General features: G+C 38.9%; 1 protein-coding gene across 8 annotated transcripts in view; it reads left to right on the forward strand.

Annotated features, from left to right (window-relative positions):
* Nucleotides 1-15,602, forward strand: part of si (sucrase-isomaltase) — a 202,242-nt gene that overhangs the window by 185,061 nt on the left and 1,579 nt on the right. For all 8 annotated transcript variants that reach the window (XM_072255413.1, XM_072255408.1, XM_072255415.1 and 5 more), the window contains exons 46-48: nt 949-1,037; nt 2,602-2,651; nt 14,906-15,076. In XM_072255413.1, coding sequence (XP_072111514.1) covers nt 949-1,037; nt 2,602-2,651; nt 14,906-15,076 — 310 coding nt within the window. The remainder of the gene's footprint in view (nt 1-948; nt 1,038-2,601; nt 2,652-14,905; nt 15,077-15,602) is intronic.

Genomic DNA, 15,602 nt, shown 5'->3' on the forward strand with positions numbered 1-15,602 from the left:
TCACAGCCTCAGGAAAGAAGCTCTTCCTGTGCCTGCTGGTGCAGGAGCAGAGGCTCCTGTAGAGCCTACCGGATGGGAGGAGAGTAAAAAGCCTACTCTACTCCAAGAAAACAAACCAATCCTAAGTAGTCTCGCCTCATAAGTGAGACTCTCCATCCCAGAACACACTTAGGCAATTCTCCTCTCAAACTGTGTCCTGTTTCTATCATAACTAAAGAATATGAAATGAATCACTGAATTTGGTCTACTGGATGAGTTATCAGTTGGGTGGGAGGAAATGTGTTTGAGAACCTATAAGTATTTTGTAAATTAGGGTGGAGATTTTGATGGTAGTAATGAATTCTGAAGGAGACATATTTGTTTGCTGGTGACTGCACATTACGGAAAATTACACTAAGTGGTCACTTTATTGGGTACCTCTTGTACCTAATAAAGTGACTGCTCAGAGTATGTCCATGGTCTTCTACTGCTGAAGCTCATTCACTTCAGGGTTCTATGTGTTGTGCAGTCAAATACGCTTGTTGTAACACGTGGTTATTTGAATTACTATTGCCTTCCTATCAGCTTAAACAAGTCTGGCATTTCTCCTCTGACCTCTCCAGTTAACAAGGCATTTTCGCCCACTGGATGTTTTTTTGTTTGTCACACCATTCTCCGTAAACTCTAGAGACTGTTAAGCGTGACAATTCCAGGTAGTCAGCAGTTTCTGAGATACTCAAACCAACAATCATTCCATGGTCAAAGTCAGTCATTCCGATTCTGATGTTTGGTCTAAACAACAACTGAAACTCTTGACCATGTTTGCATATTTTTATGCATTGAGTTGCTACCACGAATGGCTGGTTAGATATTTGCATTAACAAATAGGTGGGCAGGTGTGCCTAATAAAGTAGCCCACCGTGTGTATACAACAATATCTAACTAAAACAAACCAAAATTATTTTGCAGCCGAAGGAATTTCCTTGGACTAACTGTTGCTTTGGATGATAATAGCACTGCTTACGGTCACCTTTACTGGGATGACGGCCAGAGCATAGGTATGACAGTTTTTAATCGTTTGCTCCAATTTCTTTGTTAAATCTACTGTGGAAGACCTTTAGACAAATCTTCCACTGCACAAATATCACTGGTCGTATGATACTGGACAGTGGCATTTTTCCAGCCAGCTCAAGAGCTGGGAAGTCTGTGGAGGTTTGTGATGCCCTGTGGCACTCCATTAGGGAGTCCACAAGTAAGATGAAGGTAGCCAACATCACTACAGAAGATGCCATTGTTGCTGGCCAAAGTCCACATTAGTACCATCAGAAATATTAGTCCTCAAGTGGTAGGTCTTCATGTCCCTGGTAAGTGGAGAAGGCCGAGATGGTGTTATCATGCTTCTTATTTCCTTTGGTTGCAAATTTGAACAATTTTGGTACAATTTTTTTCACCTGAAGAGGTATTCCATAGACATAGGAAACTCAGCCAATGGCAAGTCTTCTTTGGTGACTCAAAACCAAATATGGACAACTATTGCAGACACTTGATGGCGATCCCAAATCACATCAATATTCATTAAACTACAGAGGTCAGTGATGACTATTCTGGAACATGAGAAGTTGTGACCCCTCTATACATTGATAGCAGTTGATAAACTAGGTGCCACCTTGTCTATTATCAGACTTGGGCCTATAGAAGGCATTTTCAGTCTTCATATATGTTGAATTTGCTAAACAAGGTACTAGCATATTGTGTAAATAAAGGATTTGCTTCTTTGGTCATGTTTGATTTAAAATTGAGTGAGAATTTGCTCATCCAACACAGTCCAATAGATTTTTATCTGAAGCCCAACCGTCTAATGTGATCAGTTCCTTCCTGTCAGCACAGTGCATTTCTGTGAATTCAGCTTTGTTCCTCCATGTATTTGACATCTGCACACATAAAGAATGCTGGGCTCAAACTGGGCCTAAAAATCATATGCATTGTCTCTGCTTTAGAATGACTTCAATTTTCCATAAACTTTTTGATGCCATGTTTATTCAAATGCAACCCTAAGTTCATTCATCATTTTGTAGTGCATTTATTTATATGTGCTGATCACATGTGTACAAGAATGAACTACAAAAGATTATTATCATTGACACAAGCCATTTAGCAGTGCATAGAAATACAAATGATATAAGTATGTACATAAGTCATCAACTTTTACACAGATTTGTCAACAAAGAAACCCTTTCTTTGAAATGGGCAAGTTTTCCAGAGATTATTTTATTTCTATAGGATCCTTCAATGCTTTCAGACATTTCTTCACTTCTGGAAAGCCATCATAGCTCATTTGTGACTGCTGTTCTTGTCAGTAATGGGTCCTTCATGATTTAGAAAGAAGGGCAGTAGCTCACTGTCATTGTTTAAATATAATCTGCAACATACCACTGATGAATTATTGAAGTTGTTTCAAGCCATGCCAAATAACTTTCTAATGTATGGGAATGTTTTGAATCTCATAAAGAAAATCAGCAGTGCACAGTTATCAGTACAATTTGCTGTTCATAATCCTCCTAAACTTCCGAAGTTCCATTGATATTACTTCTATCAATATTTTACTTTACTTCTACACTACAGACACAGTTGAAAGAAATGAAACCTTCCTCGCTGAATTCACTGCTGATAAGGTAGGTGCCACATTTTGCCTTTCAGAATTCCCAATGTTGTTTCAATCAGCTGAAGCAGAACATTTAAACAATGTGAACATTTTTTTCTTAAAAATTACTAATATACCAGAAAAGTCCAATGAAGGGAATGCACAATAATTTCAATCTTAACTTTTCACCCATTATTTTCTATTGAATTGTACCAGGTTTCAGAAAATGATTATTTTTTGTTTATAGAATTATGCGAGTTAATTACTTTTCACAAAGCTAGCTGTATAGCACACCACATCACTAGGGTAGTTGTAAACTATTATTATTGTAAAATAAAAGGTTCAAGGTAGATAAAGGACTTAATGATATATCATAACACAGTAAATAACGTTTTGGAATGGTGCAATTATTTATTTTCAAGTCTGTGAAAATATGCAGTGCAAAGTTTCTCTAATGCTTTATGCATATAAACATTGATTAATCCTCTCAGTAAACATTAATATGGTTGGGAGTTCAATAGTTCAGATCCCTTAGCTTAAGAAAGGGAGTTGTAGTTAGGTCTTGCACCTTCTTCAAGTGAACATATTTAATTGGATTTTTTTTCTTAAAAAAGAAAATATTCTAGCTAATAGCAAAGGAAAATGGCAGTAATCAGAATGGAGGGGAGCAATCTCATCGTACTATGGCACTAGATCATCCTGTTTATATTATCTGTGTACTTGGAATTCAAAAGACTGACAAAAATAGGCAAGATTTTTTTTCTTTTCATACGCAGAGACCATATAAGAATATCCACTCTTTTCATCTTCTGGATCAAATTGGCATTCTTCATCTGTTCCTCAAATGCATAATGGTCTTCGACTCATTTTCTCACTCAATGTCATGGTCCTCAACATTCCTATGAAAGCTCTCCTCATGTCTTTCCAGAAGTAGGGAATTGCTGCTTAAGAAAGAGAGGTCACTATCTTAAGCCAGTTATGAGCCAAAGATTTTATCCTCTCTGGCAAAGTCATGAATCTTTGGGACCCTCCTCCTCAAAGGGTGAAGAGAGCAGTCCTTGAGTATTTTTCAAAGCATCGGTAAAAAAGATTCTAACGTTCTTGACTCTGAAAGGTTAATTAGGGTAGATGGGAATACAGACATGATACTACAATCAAATTCGCCATAATTTTATTCATTGTTAATGGGCTGAATAGCCTACTCCTGCTTCTGGTTCATATGCTTATATGTTTTTCATGTTTACTAATCTCCACTACCGCCTTTTCCCACTGAGACTCGTCATGAGTTATTTTTCTCCCTAACATGTAGAGCTTCCTTTATCTACTGCTGTTTTTAAAGAGTCAGCTCTCTTGCTCCTTCTTTATTTCTGTGAAACTTAGTTTTCTTTCAGTCAAAATTACAAGTGCCTTCACTGCCTCTCTGCATTGTGGAAATTTTGCTTTAAATGAATACAAGGATTTAAAAATTTTGATTGCGTAGTAGAGTCTTTCCACTTTCTGCATATATTATGCTAACTTGTTTGAAATATCCGTGGCACAGCACACAGAATTCTTCCCAGTATCTTCCTGGGTATGATGCAATTGAACACACAGCACAAAGCATACACGGACCTTTATCCTCTGATGAAATTCTCTCACAATTTTCTTATTAGAAAAGTGTAAGACACTCACAGGGAATGAGCATTTTGCTCATTGCTCATTTCAATTCACCTGCACTACTTAAATGGGATAATAACTTCTACTTTCATTGGGAAGTTACTTAACTCTAGGAGTTTCAAAAGCAAATTCTGGTATTCACATATCCCTCTCATGGATGTTTCAGTGCTCTGATAGAGGTATACTATGGCTGCTGGGTACTTAAAAATTAGGCTCCAGTCACAGCACAACAGCACTTTAATACATATTTTAAGGGAAGCTTGAATAGTTTGGGAGTTGAATACTGGACCAATAATCAAGAGACATGAGTTTAAATTCTAACTCAGAAGTGTGGAATTTAAATACATTCAATATTGTTTCAGTAATGATTGGGGTTTGTCTTAAAAACCATAGGCTCCTGAACTAGTGTGGACAACTTCACACACCTCTGCGCTAATCTGATTCCACAACCCATGGACACACTTTCTTTTCTTTTTTTCTTTTTCAATCTTTTTATTAAGTTTCAGATTAATATACTTAACAATATTGATGATACAAAGAAATAGGTATAACATTGATAATGGTTGCCATATCCAAGCATAATTCAAGTAAAATATATAATTCAAGCCTCCCAATCTCTAAGTAATTGAACATGAAAAAAGATTTTTATAAAGAAACCCCCCCCCCCCCCAAAACTAAAAACAAAATAAAACTGGGATGTCCTATTCCTTCGGATAAGAACATTATTTGTCACTAACTCCACTCCTCCAAAGATAAACAAAAGATTATTAAAAAAGCAAAGGGCTCTGAAAAGGACAACTTACATCATATGAAAGTGTTGAATAAACGGTCTCCAGGTTTCTTCAAACTTAACTGAAGAATTACCCATACTACACCTAATTTTTTCCAGGTTTAAACATAATATAGTTTGAGAAAACCATTGAAAAGTAGTAGGAGGATCAGAATCTTTCCATTTAAGGACTCACTTTCAAGTACTTTACAATTCAACTTTTCAGTTTTATTTATTCGTATTTGCATAATTTGTCTTCTTTTGAACGCTGGTTGTCAGTCTTTGTGGGTAGTTTTTCACTGAATCTATTATACCTCTTTGTTCTCTGGTGAATACCTGCAAGAAAATGAATCTCAGGGTAGTATATGGTAACATATACATACTTTGATAATAAACTTATTTCGAACTTTTAAAAAAACATGGAGGTTTCATTAATTCCCTACAAACAATGCAGAAATGCATTGTATGATTGGAAATGTACTGTCCACATGTAACACCTGTTCCATTCAGTTGTATTAAACCTGCAACAGTAAAGCATCAAGATGGAAGTGAAGCAGCTCTCCCAGTATCGGTCTAGGTTCCAAGTACATAATAGGTAATTTTACCACCAGCTTAGTCAAACCTGCAAACTCCTCTTCACAAACAAATGGTGACTGCTGTATTATTTGGGAGAATTGTCTCACAAACTAATCTAATTATAGCTGAACATATTTGTAATCACAGAATCATTTTCTAAAGCCATCAAACCCAATTCCTCTTTCCCCATGTCTGGGTATGTCCTGTTATACCGGGAAGACGGAAGGCGGGCTCACTAGAGGGTATGTTACGGGGATATACAAGCTGGTGAAAAGTGTGTAAACACGTATGTGTCTGTTTGTCTGTTTATACATACCCACAGAGAAGAGAATGGTACTTCAATTACAGAGAACGGTTACTAAAAGCATCACGCACCGAAGCACCAAATCCTGAAGGAAATTATTTGCCTGACTGGATTTCCAGTAGGTGCGAGTGAACCAAGATAACAGACAAACTTATTTGCCATTGTTCTCATTGATCTACCTGTTACACATGCATCTACCAATGACCACCTTAGTCAGAGTTACAGACACTTGCTGCTTGGAGATAAAGTCCTGTCTTCACATATATGACCCAGCCATCATGCCATGTCATAATCGTGCCAAATGAGATTAAACTCAGTAGAGATCTGGCATCTATTGGACACTGTGAGTGAGTAGCAGCAGAAAAATTTCCCATCAGAACCTGTGATCTCATGACATGGCATATCACTCACTCTGCCATCATAATCAAGACAGAGATTATGTTTGAGAGAGGAGTGCAGAAGTTATTACCAAGTGTGCATAAAAATGAGGCCCCAAAACAATAAAATTGTACTACAGAACTACATGTGTGCTAACAGCAAAATATGCCTGCTAGGTGGTGCAAATTATCCCACAACCAATGAATGTGATTACTATAATACAATCCTGATACATCCAGTTGTGAATGTTGTTTAACCATTAATGGGTAATGGTAAGAAGTGGCTCCAAAACATCCCCACCCTTAGTAAATACCTAGCTCACCCTGACAATGAAAAAAGACCAGACAGAATTATTTACTGCCCATTGGATGATCCAGTTGTCCATTTGGAAGCTGGTAGTCAGCCAACTCAAATAATCCCTTGTAATCACAAGATGTGATTGGGCACTAGGTGCAGGAAGCATTTCAGGGATATAATTTATGCAGATTAGAGTACTGCAGATTGTTAGAGCACCCCAGAAGTAACCAACTTGTTTCAGCACAATTATTAAACTGATATCAACCTAGCAATGTGAAATATTGCCAAGATGTATATTGTTCACTGTAACACTTGGCTAGTAACTATCCAATCAGTCAACTCTTAATCACAAGCAAAGTAATGGAGCTTGCCATCAGCTGTGTATCAACCAACAATCTACTTTTCAATGCTTAGTTTAGGTTTCACTAGAACCAATCTGTGCCAGTCCTCAGCATGATCTTGGTCAAAATTTGGAAGAAATAGCTTAATTATACCTCAAAGTGGGTAATAACTGCTGTGGCATAAACAGCCCTGGTAAAACGGATTGGGTGTCAAGGGGAAAAGTATTGCAAAGTTATAGCTTTCACAAAGGGAGATGGCTATAATTGTTGAGGATTTGTCCTTCCAGGCGGCCCTTAGGACAATGTACTTGGCCCAGTCATCGTCAGCTGCTTTCTCAATGGCCTTCCATCCATCACAAGGTCAGACTTGATGATATTCACTGATGACTCCACAACATTCAATTTCATTCCTAGATAATGAAGCAATCCATATCTGTGTGCAGCCAGTCCTGTCAATATTCAGGCCTGGAGTAACAAGTAACATTCAGACCACACCCTTGTTAGGCAGTGACCATCTCCACTTCCCTTTGACTTTTCAATTACTCATCCTGGGGGCACCAGTAATCAAAACTCAGCTGGCACAGCTGTGTAAATAATGTGACTACAAGAATTGGTCACAAATCCGGACCTTGCAACAAGAGACTCAGGCTCCTTTCCACCATGTTCAAAGCAGTAGTGGAATGAAGTACTCTCCACTTCCCTGGGTGAGTGCAGCAACAAAAAGACATGAAGAGCAGCCGGTTCGATTGCATCCATCAGTAATTAAATGTTCATTCACTCCATCACCCTTCAACTGTGGGTAAAAGAAGTGCAGTTGTACACCTAGGCTGTTATTGTAACAATAGCTTCCAAACCACAGCCTCTGCCACCAAGAAAGACAAGGCCATCAGAGAACACCACCACCAGCGGGTTTCGTTTTTCTTTTATTGTTGACTGGCCTTATCCTCGGAGCGCCCTTCTGAACGAAACTATGTGAGGAGAAACTTAATCAGAAAGAAACATCAGTTTTTAAAAAGTCTCACTAAAGGGTAACAAATACTGGTCTGGCTGGCATTGCTTACTTTTTTAAAAGGAATGAAATAAATCTTAGTGCACAGCTTTTACCTTGCTGTGCTGTCCAAAGCCTTTACTGCTTTTCTCTCGATAACAGCTTCCTCCTTCCAGTAACTGAATTGTTTTTCCCAGGAACCAGCTGCAGTATTGACTTTAATCCATAAATACGGTCAAGCAGACTTTAACCCTCGAGGGCAGTTGAAATGTGCACTGCCAGGTGACAGTAATATTAATTGAAGGCTGTTATACAATAGCCATCAGCCCAAACTTCCCCTTCCCGGCAGGACGAAAATCTATGCCATCTAAAGAGAGTCTTCTGTTATCTGGAATAAGCTTATTTTCTGACTTCCCTTCAAGACAATGATTGCTCATAAAACTGCATTTGACTACTTTTGGATTGTCAGAGCCAGTAAGAATACTCATGCACTGAAGGTACTTCTAACTCACTGAGAGATCAATATCAATAGATGTTGATGGTTACTAAATTCTGGAAAGAAGAACTTAGCATCCCCCAGATGTACATAAATACCAAGATAAAAACACAAAACAGAAGGAAAGCATCTAGTTATCAAAACAGAGCCGGATCAAATGTTTTGTACAGCACAGATGCAGGTCCTTTGACAGACTCATTCACACCAATCAAGATGCCTTTCTGCATTAACAGCATTTTCCTCCATGTGGTTCATATCCCTGTATTCCTTTCCACTCTATGTGCCTGGTCAAATGCTGTTTTCAAATGTGATTGTACTTTCCTCTGTGTGGCAGCTTATTCCATATACCAACCCCTCTCTGTGTGGAAAAAAACTTGCAGCCAGATCACCTTTAAATAGTTCCCCTTTCACCTTAACTTTGTCTTCTAGTTTTAGACTCCCATGCCCTTGGTAAATGATTGATTATCTACCCTATCTATGCCACATATACTTTTTATAAACCTCTCTAAGGACATCCCTGAGCCACCGGCACTCTAGTGAGAACATTGCAAGACTAGCTAATCTCTCCTTGTATCTAAAGCTTTCCATTTCAGGCAACATTCCGGTGAATCTTTTATATTCTTTTCAGTACTACCTCATCCTTCCTGTTGTCTGGTGACCAGAATTGTACACAATATGTGCAGATTAACTAGTGTCTTGTACAGTGAACTATTATACTCATACTCTGCTATGACGGCAAGCATGATCAGTGCTTCTTCACTGTCCTATACACCCGTGTCACCAATTTCAGGGAAACATAAACTCACAGTCCATTGTTGCTCTGTCCATCAGTGCTTCTGAGGTCCCTATATAACAGCATAGCAGTAGTCTGGCCAATATTAAATGACCCATGTTGCATTATTTTATCTGTCATTCCTCTGCCCAATTTTCTAGCTCTTCTATGTCCCTCTATATCCTTGGGCAACAAATCTCACTATCTACAACTCCACCAATCATAATGTCATCAGCTAATTTGCAGACTACAGACAATTCTTATCCAAATCATTTATCATTGTAACAAAGAACAAAAATTCTATTGCAAATCTCTGCTGTATGTCACTGATTACAGATTTCCAGTCAGAGAAACAACCCCTGACCACTACTTTCTGCCTCCTCTCACCAAACTAATTTTGAATCCAGTTTCGCAAAACACCTTGGACTCCATTTGACATAACTTTCTGGACCTGTTTAACCATGCATGATCTTGTCAAAAAACCTTCCTAATGTCTGTGTATACCATGACTACTGCATTACATTCATCATTTTTTTATTAGTAAGCTTCCCAAAACATCAATAAGATTTGTAAGGCAGGTTTTCCCATGCATAAAACGATGCAGACTCCCCATTATGTCTGTTCCTGTCTTTTCAAGTGATCTTGCATGCCATCTTTAAGAACTTCTTCCAATCGTTTCCCTTACTACTGACATTCTATAACACTCACCAGTCCTTATTTAATGACATACTCCTACTGTCCTTCTTGAATATTGGAATAACGCAACTTCATCTTCAAATGGCAATGCCCCAAGAAGGCAGCATCCATTATGAAGGACCCTCAGTATCCATTCTCATTACTACCATCAATAAGGAGGTACTGGAGCCTGAAAACATACAGTCAACATTTAAGGAACAGCTTCTTCCCCTCCACCATCGGATTTCTGAATGGTCCATGAGCCCATGAACACCATCTCACCATTTTGCTCTTTTTTCATACTATATATTCTTAATGTAATTTTTAGCAATTATTATATATATTGCAGTGTACTACTGCCACAAATCAACAAATTTCACAATATATTTCAGTGATGATAAACCTGATTCAGATGTAGATTCATTTGCTAGCATCCTGTAATCAGGAACCTCATCCATGGAAAAAGATGATGGAAACAAATATGTCAGAGCCCTTGAAATCTCACCTGTTACTTTGTAATACCACCTTGCATTTCACCCTATTTGTCCACCTTAGTGTGCAGCAACACTATTTCAATCACTTCCTCCTTCATCACAGACACACACGTTCCAAACTACACTTCCCCAAATTCTCCATCCTTTTCCTGGGAAAACTGACACAAAATATTGGTTCAGGATATTGCACATCCCAACTCCACTCAAAAGCTTCTATTTTGGTGCATGAAGAACTCTATTCTTCGCTAGCTACCCTCTTGCTACTAATATATTTATAAAGTGGTTGGAATTCTCTTTATTCTGTTGACCAGGGATGTTTCATGACCAATCTTGTCCTTCTTAATATCCCTCCTATATCTTCTATAAGCCTCAAAGGACTCATTTGATTACACTTCCCAATACCTGACATTACTTTCTTATTTTTCCTAATCAAAAGTTCAATAAACCTTTGTTGATCAAAGTTCTCTTATCTTGGCATCTTGGCACCTTATCTGTACAGGGACATGAGAAAATTGAACTCTTACCATTCTAAATATCTAAATAACTTTCCTCTATACATTATTACCTCTGTCCATCCATATTCTTTAAACATATAAATCAGTAAAACCATATTTTAAGTGCTAATCTTTATTAGTATCATTTACAATTCTAATTATTGATCGTATATAAAGGGTGTAATTTTGTAAATGGTGTTTAGACACAGTGGAGGTACTGAGGACATGATGTCAGAGATAGAACTGCAACAAAGGCCTGATTTTCTGACATTTGCACACCAGTTAAGACTTTATCTCTTTGAGCTAATTAAATTAATCATGATATTTTGTCATATACCTATGGAAAATTATTCCCCTTACATTTATTCACGTTGGTTCCACTTGTTGCATTTCTAGCTTATCATATAGAAACATAGAAAACCTACAGCACAATACAGGCCCTTCAGCCCACAATGCTGTGCCAAACATGTATTTACTTCAGAAATTACCTAGGGTTACACATAACCCTTTATTTTTCTAAGCTCCATGTACCTATCCAGGAGTTTCTTAAAAGACCCTTTCATATCTGCCTCCACCACCATTGCCGGCAGCCCATTCCACATACTCACCACTCTCTGCATAAAAAAAAACTTATCCCTGACATCCCCTCTGTGCCTACTTCCAAGCATCTTAAAACTGTGCCCCCTAGTGTTAGCCATTTCAACCCTGGGAAAAAGCCTCTGACTATCCACACGATCAATCCCTCTCATCATGTTATACACCCCTATCAGGTCGCCTAACATCCTCTGCTGCCCCAAGGAATAAAGGCCGAGATCACTCAACCCATTCTCATCGGTCCTGCTCCCCAATCCTCTGCACCCTTTCTATAGTTTCCACATCCTTCCTGTAGTGAGGTGACCAGAGCTGAGCACAGTACTTCAAATAGGGTCTGACCAAAGTCCTATATAGCTGTAACATTACCTCTCGACTTTTGAACTCAATCCCACGGTTGATGAAGGCCAATGCACCGTATGTCTTCTTAACCACAGAGTAATCTGCACAGCAGCTTTGAGTATCCTATGGACTCAGACCTCAAGATCCCTCTGATCCTTCACACTACTAAGAGTCTAACCATTAATACCATATTTTGCCATTATATTTGACCTACCAAAATGAACCACTTCACACTTATCTGGTTGAACTCTGTCTGCTACTTCTGAGCCCAGTTTTGCATCTCATTGATGTCTCGTTGTAACCTCTGACAGCCCTCCACACTATTCACAACACCCCTAACCTTTGTGCCATCAACAATTTTACTAACCCATCCCTCTACTTCATCATCCAGGTCATTTATAAAACTCATGAAAAGAAGGGGTCCCAGAGCAGATCCCTGAGGCACACCTCTGGTCACCAACCTCTGTGTAGAATATGACCCATATACAACCACTCTTTGCATTCTTTGTGCAAGCCAATTCTAGATCCACAAAGCAAGGTCCCCTTAGATCCCACGCCTTCTTACTTTCTCAATAAACCTTGCATGGGTACCTTATCAAATGTCTTGCTGAACTCCATATACACTACATCTACTGCTCTACCTTCATCAATGTGTTTAGTCACATCCTGAAAAAATTCGATCAGGTCATAAGCATTTGACAAAGCTATGCTGAATATTTCTAATCATATTATGCCTCTCCAAATGTTCATAAATCCTGCCACTCAGGATATTTTCCATCAACTTACCAACCACTGAAGTAAGACTCACTGGTCCATAATTTCCTGGGCTATCTCTACTCCTTTCTTGAATAAGGGAACAACATCTGCAATGCTTCAATCCTCCAAAACCTCCCCCATCCCGCATTGATGATGCAAAGGTCATTGCCAGAGGCTCAGCAATCTCCAGTAGCCTGTGGGTACATCACATCTGGTCCCGTAGACTTATCCAACTTGATACTTACCAAAAGCTCCAGCACATCCTCTTTCTTAATGCCTATATGCTCAAGCTTTTTAAACCGTTGTTAAGTCATCCCTACATTCGCCAAGATCCTTTTCTGTAGTGAATACTGAAACAAAGTATTCATTAAGTATCCCTGCTATCTCCTCTGGTTCCATACACACTTTTCCACTGTCACACTTGATTGATCCTATTCTCTCCCGTCTTATCCTCTTGCTCTTCACATACCTGTAGATTGCCTTGGGGTTTTCCTCAACCCTGCTCGCCAAGGCCTTCTCATGTCCCCTTCTAGCTCTCCTAATTTCCTTCTTAAGCTCCTTCCTGCTAGCCCTATAATCTTCTAGAACTCTATTGTTACCTAGTTTTTTGAAACTTCCGTAAGCTTTTCTTTTTTTCTTGACGAGATTTTCAACAGCCTTTGTACAACATGGTTCCTGTACCCTACCATCCTTTCCCTGTCTTATTGGAACATACCTATGCAGAACACCATGCAAATATCCCCTGGACATTTGCCACATTTCTTCCGTACATTTCCCTGAGAACATCTATTCCTAATTTATACTTCCAAGTTCCTGCTTGATAGCTTCATATTTCCCCGGACTCTAATTAAACACTTTCCTAATTTGTCTGTTCCTATCCCTCTGCAATACTATGGTAAAAGAGATAGAACTGTGATCACTATCTCCAAAATGCTCTCCCACTGAAAGACCTGACACCTGACCAGGTTCATTTCCCAATACCAGATCAAATACAGCCTCTCCTCTTGTGGGCTTATCTACATATTGTGTCAGGAAACCTTCCTGAACACAACTAACAAACTCCACCCCATTTAAACCCCTTGCTCTAGGGAGATGCCAATCAATATTTGGGAAATTAAAGTTTCCCACCACGACAACCCTGTTATTATTACACCTTTCCAGAATTTGTCTCCCTATCTGCTCCTCAATGTCCTTGTTACTATTGGGTGGTCTATAATAACACCCAGTAGAGTTATTGACCCCATCCTGTTTCTAACTTCCACCCACAGAGACTCAGTAGACAATCCCTCCATGACTTCCTCCTTTTTTTGCAGTCGTGACACTATCTCTGATCAGCAGTACCACACCCCCACCTGCCCTTTCTGAAGCATCTAAAACCCAGCACTCTAAGTAACTATTCCTGCCCCTGAGCCATCCAGGTCTCTATAATGGCATCAACATCATAGCTCCAAGTACTGATCCACGCTCTAAGCTCATCTGCTTTGTTCATGATGCTTTTTGCATTAAAAGAGACACATCTCAAACCATCAGTCTGAGCGTATCCCTTCTCTATCACCTGCCTATCCTCCCTCTCGCACTGTCTCCAAGCTTTCTCTATTTGTGAGCCAACAGCCCCTTCCTCAGTCTCTTCAGTTCGGTTCCCACCCCCCAATCGTCCTTTTTGTACAGGTCATGCTTGTCCCAGAAGAGGTCCCAATGATCCAGAAATCTGAATCCCTGCCCCCTGCACCAAACCCTCAGCCACGCATTTATCCTCCATCTCTCTATTCCTATACTCACAGTTGGGTGGCACAGGCAGTAATCCCAAGATTGCTACCTTTGAGGTCCTGCTTCTCAACTTCCTTCCTAACTCGCTGTAGTTTGTTTTCAGGACCTCCTCCCTTTTCCTGCCTATGTCTTTGGTACCAATATGTACCACGACCTCTGGCTGTTCTCCTTCCCACTTTAGGATATCATGGATGCAATCAGAAACATCCCAGACCCTGGCACCTGGGAGACAAACTACCACTGGGGACCCTCTAAGTACCTGACTCTTCCCCTTTCCTCTCCTGACTGTTACCGACTTATCTGTCTCTCGCAGCCCCAGTGTGACTACTTGCCTATAGCTCCTCTCTATCACCTCCTCACCTTCCCTGACCAGACAAAGGTCATCGAGTGTAATTTAACACTTAAAATAAGTTTATGGATTTAGGTAAACATTACATTGTATAGGTCTTGAATGTCTAATTCTTCACAACCTTGTCTAAACTTTCATGAAATAATGATATCTGTCTTTAATCCAAATTTGTTTCTGTTATATCAATATCCAAATTTTGATATAATGACAGTGATTTTTTTTTTGTTTGTTCAAATACAGAATAATCTGACAACTAAAATATTGCACGATGATCCAAAGAGTACTGCATCTGAGCTGAGACTGGGATATATTCAAGTCTTGGGAGTAGGAACGCCACCTAAAACTGTCACTCTAATAAATGAAACTATAACACATAATATCACCAACTTTCGTCATGATTCTGCATCAAAGGTATGGAAACAAAACTGCTACAGTGTCATATACATCTTAATATTCATAATATTATTTAGATTTTAGTTGACCATTTATGATATGCTGAGAAATTATCCATCCACTTAGACAAATGATTACATGGTTTTATCATATAAAAAGCAAATGAGAGCAGTATGTTTCAATGTGTTTTCGTATTAAGCCATCTTTTAAAGACAAGTAGATGATAAGATTCTCAATTAACATAACTATGCAATTCCACACAGATAACAAGTAATATAACGAAAATTCTTATGCTGCTCATTTGAAAAAGAATTGATTTTTTAATGGGACTTTCCTCCAGTGTTAGTATCTTTCCCATATTTGGAAGACAGACATGGAAATTTGTGCTGAAGGATCTCAGAACTGTTTCCACAGATGTTGCCTGATTTTCTGAGTCCTTTTCCAGCATTTTCAACTTTTTTTGTTTTTGAAGTCAATGCACCTGGTTAAATGTTTTGGATTTTTTAAGTTTATTAACTTAAATAATTGGCAGACTTCCTTCATT

The sequence above is a fragment of the Mobula birostris genome, chromosome 4 (assembly GCF_030028105.1).
Source record: "Mobula birostris isolate sMobBir1 chromosome 4, sMobBir1.hap1, whole genome shotgun sequence".
Classification (NCBI taxonomy): domain Eukaryota; kingdom Metazoa; phylum Chordata; class Chondrichthyes; order Myliobatiformes; family Myliobatidae; genus Mobula; species Mobula birostris.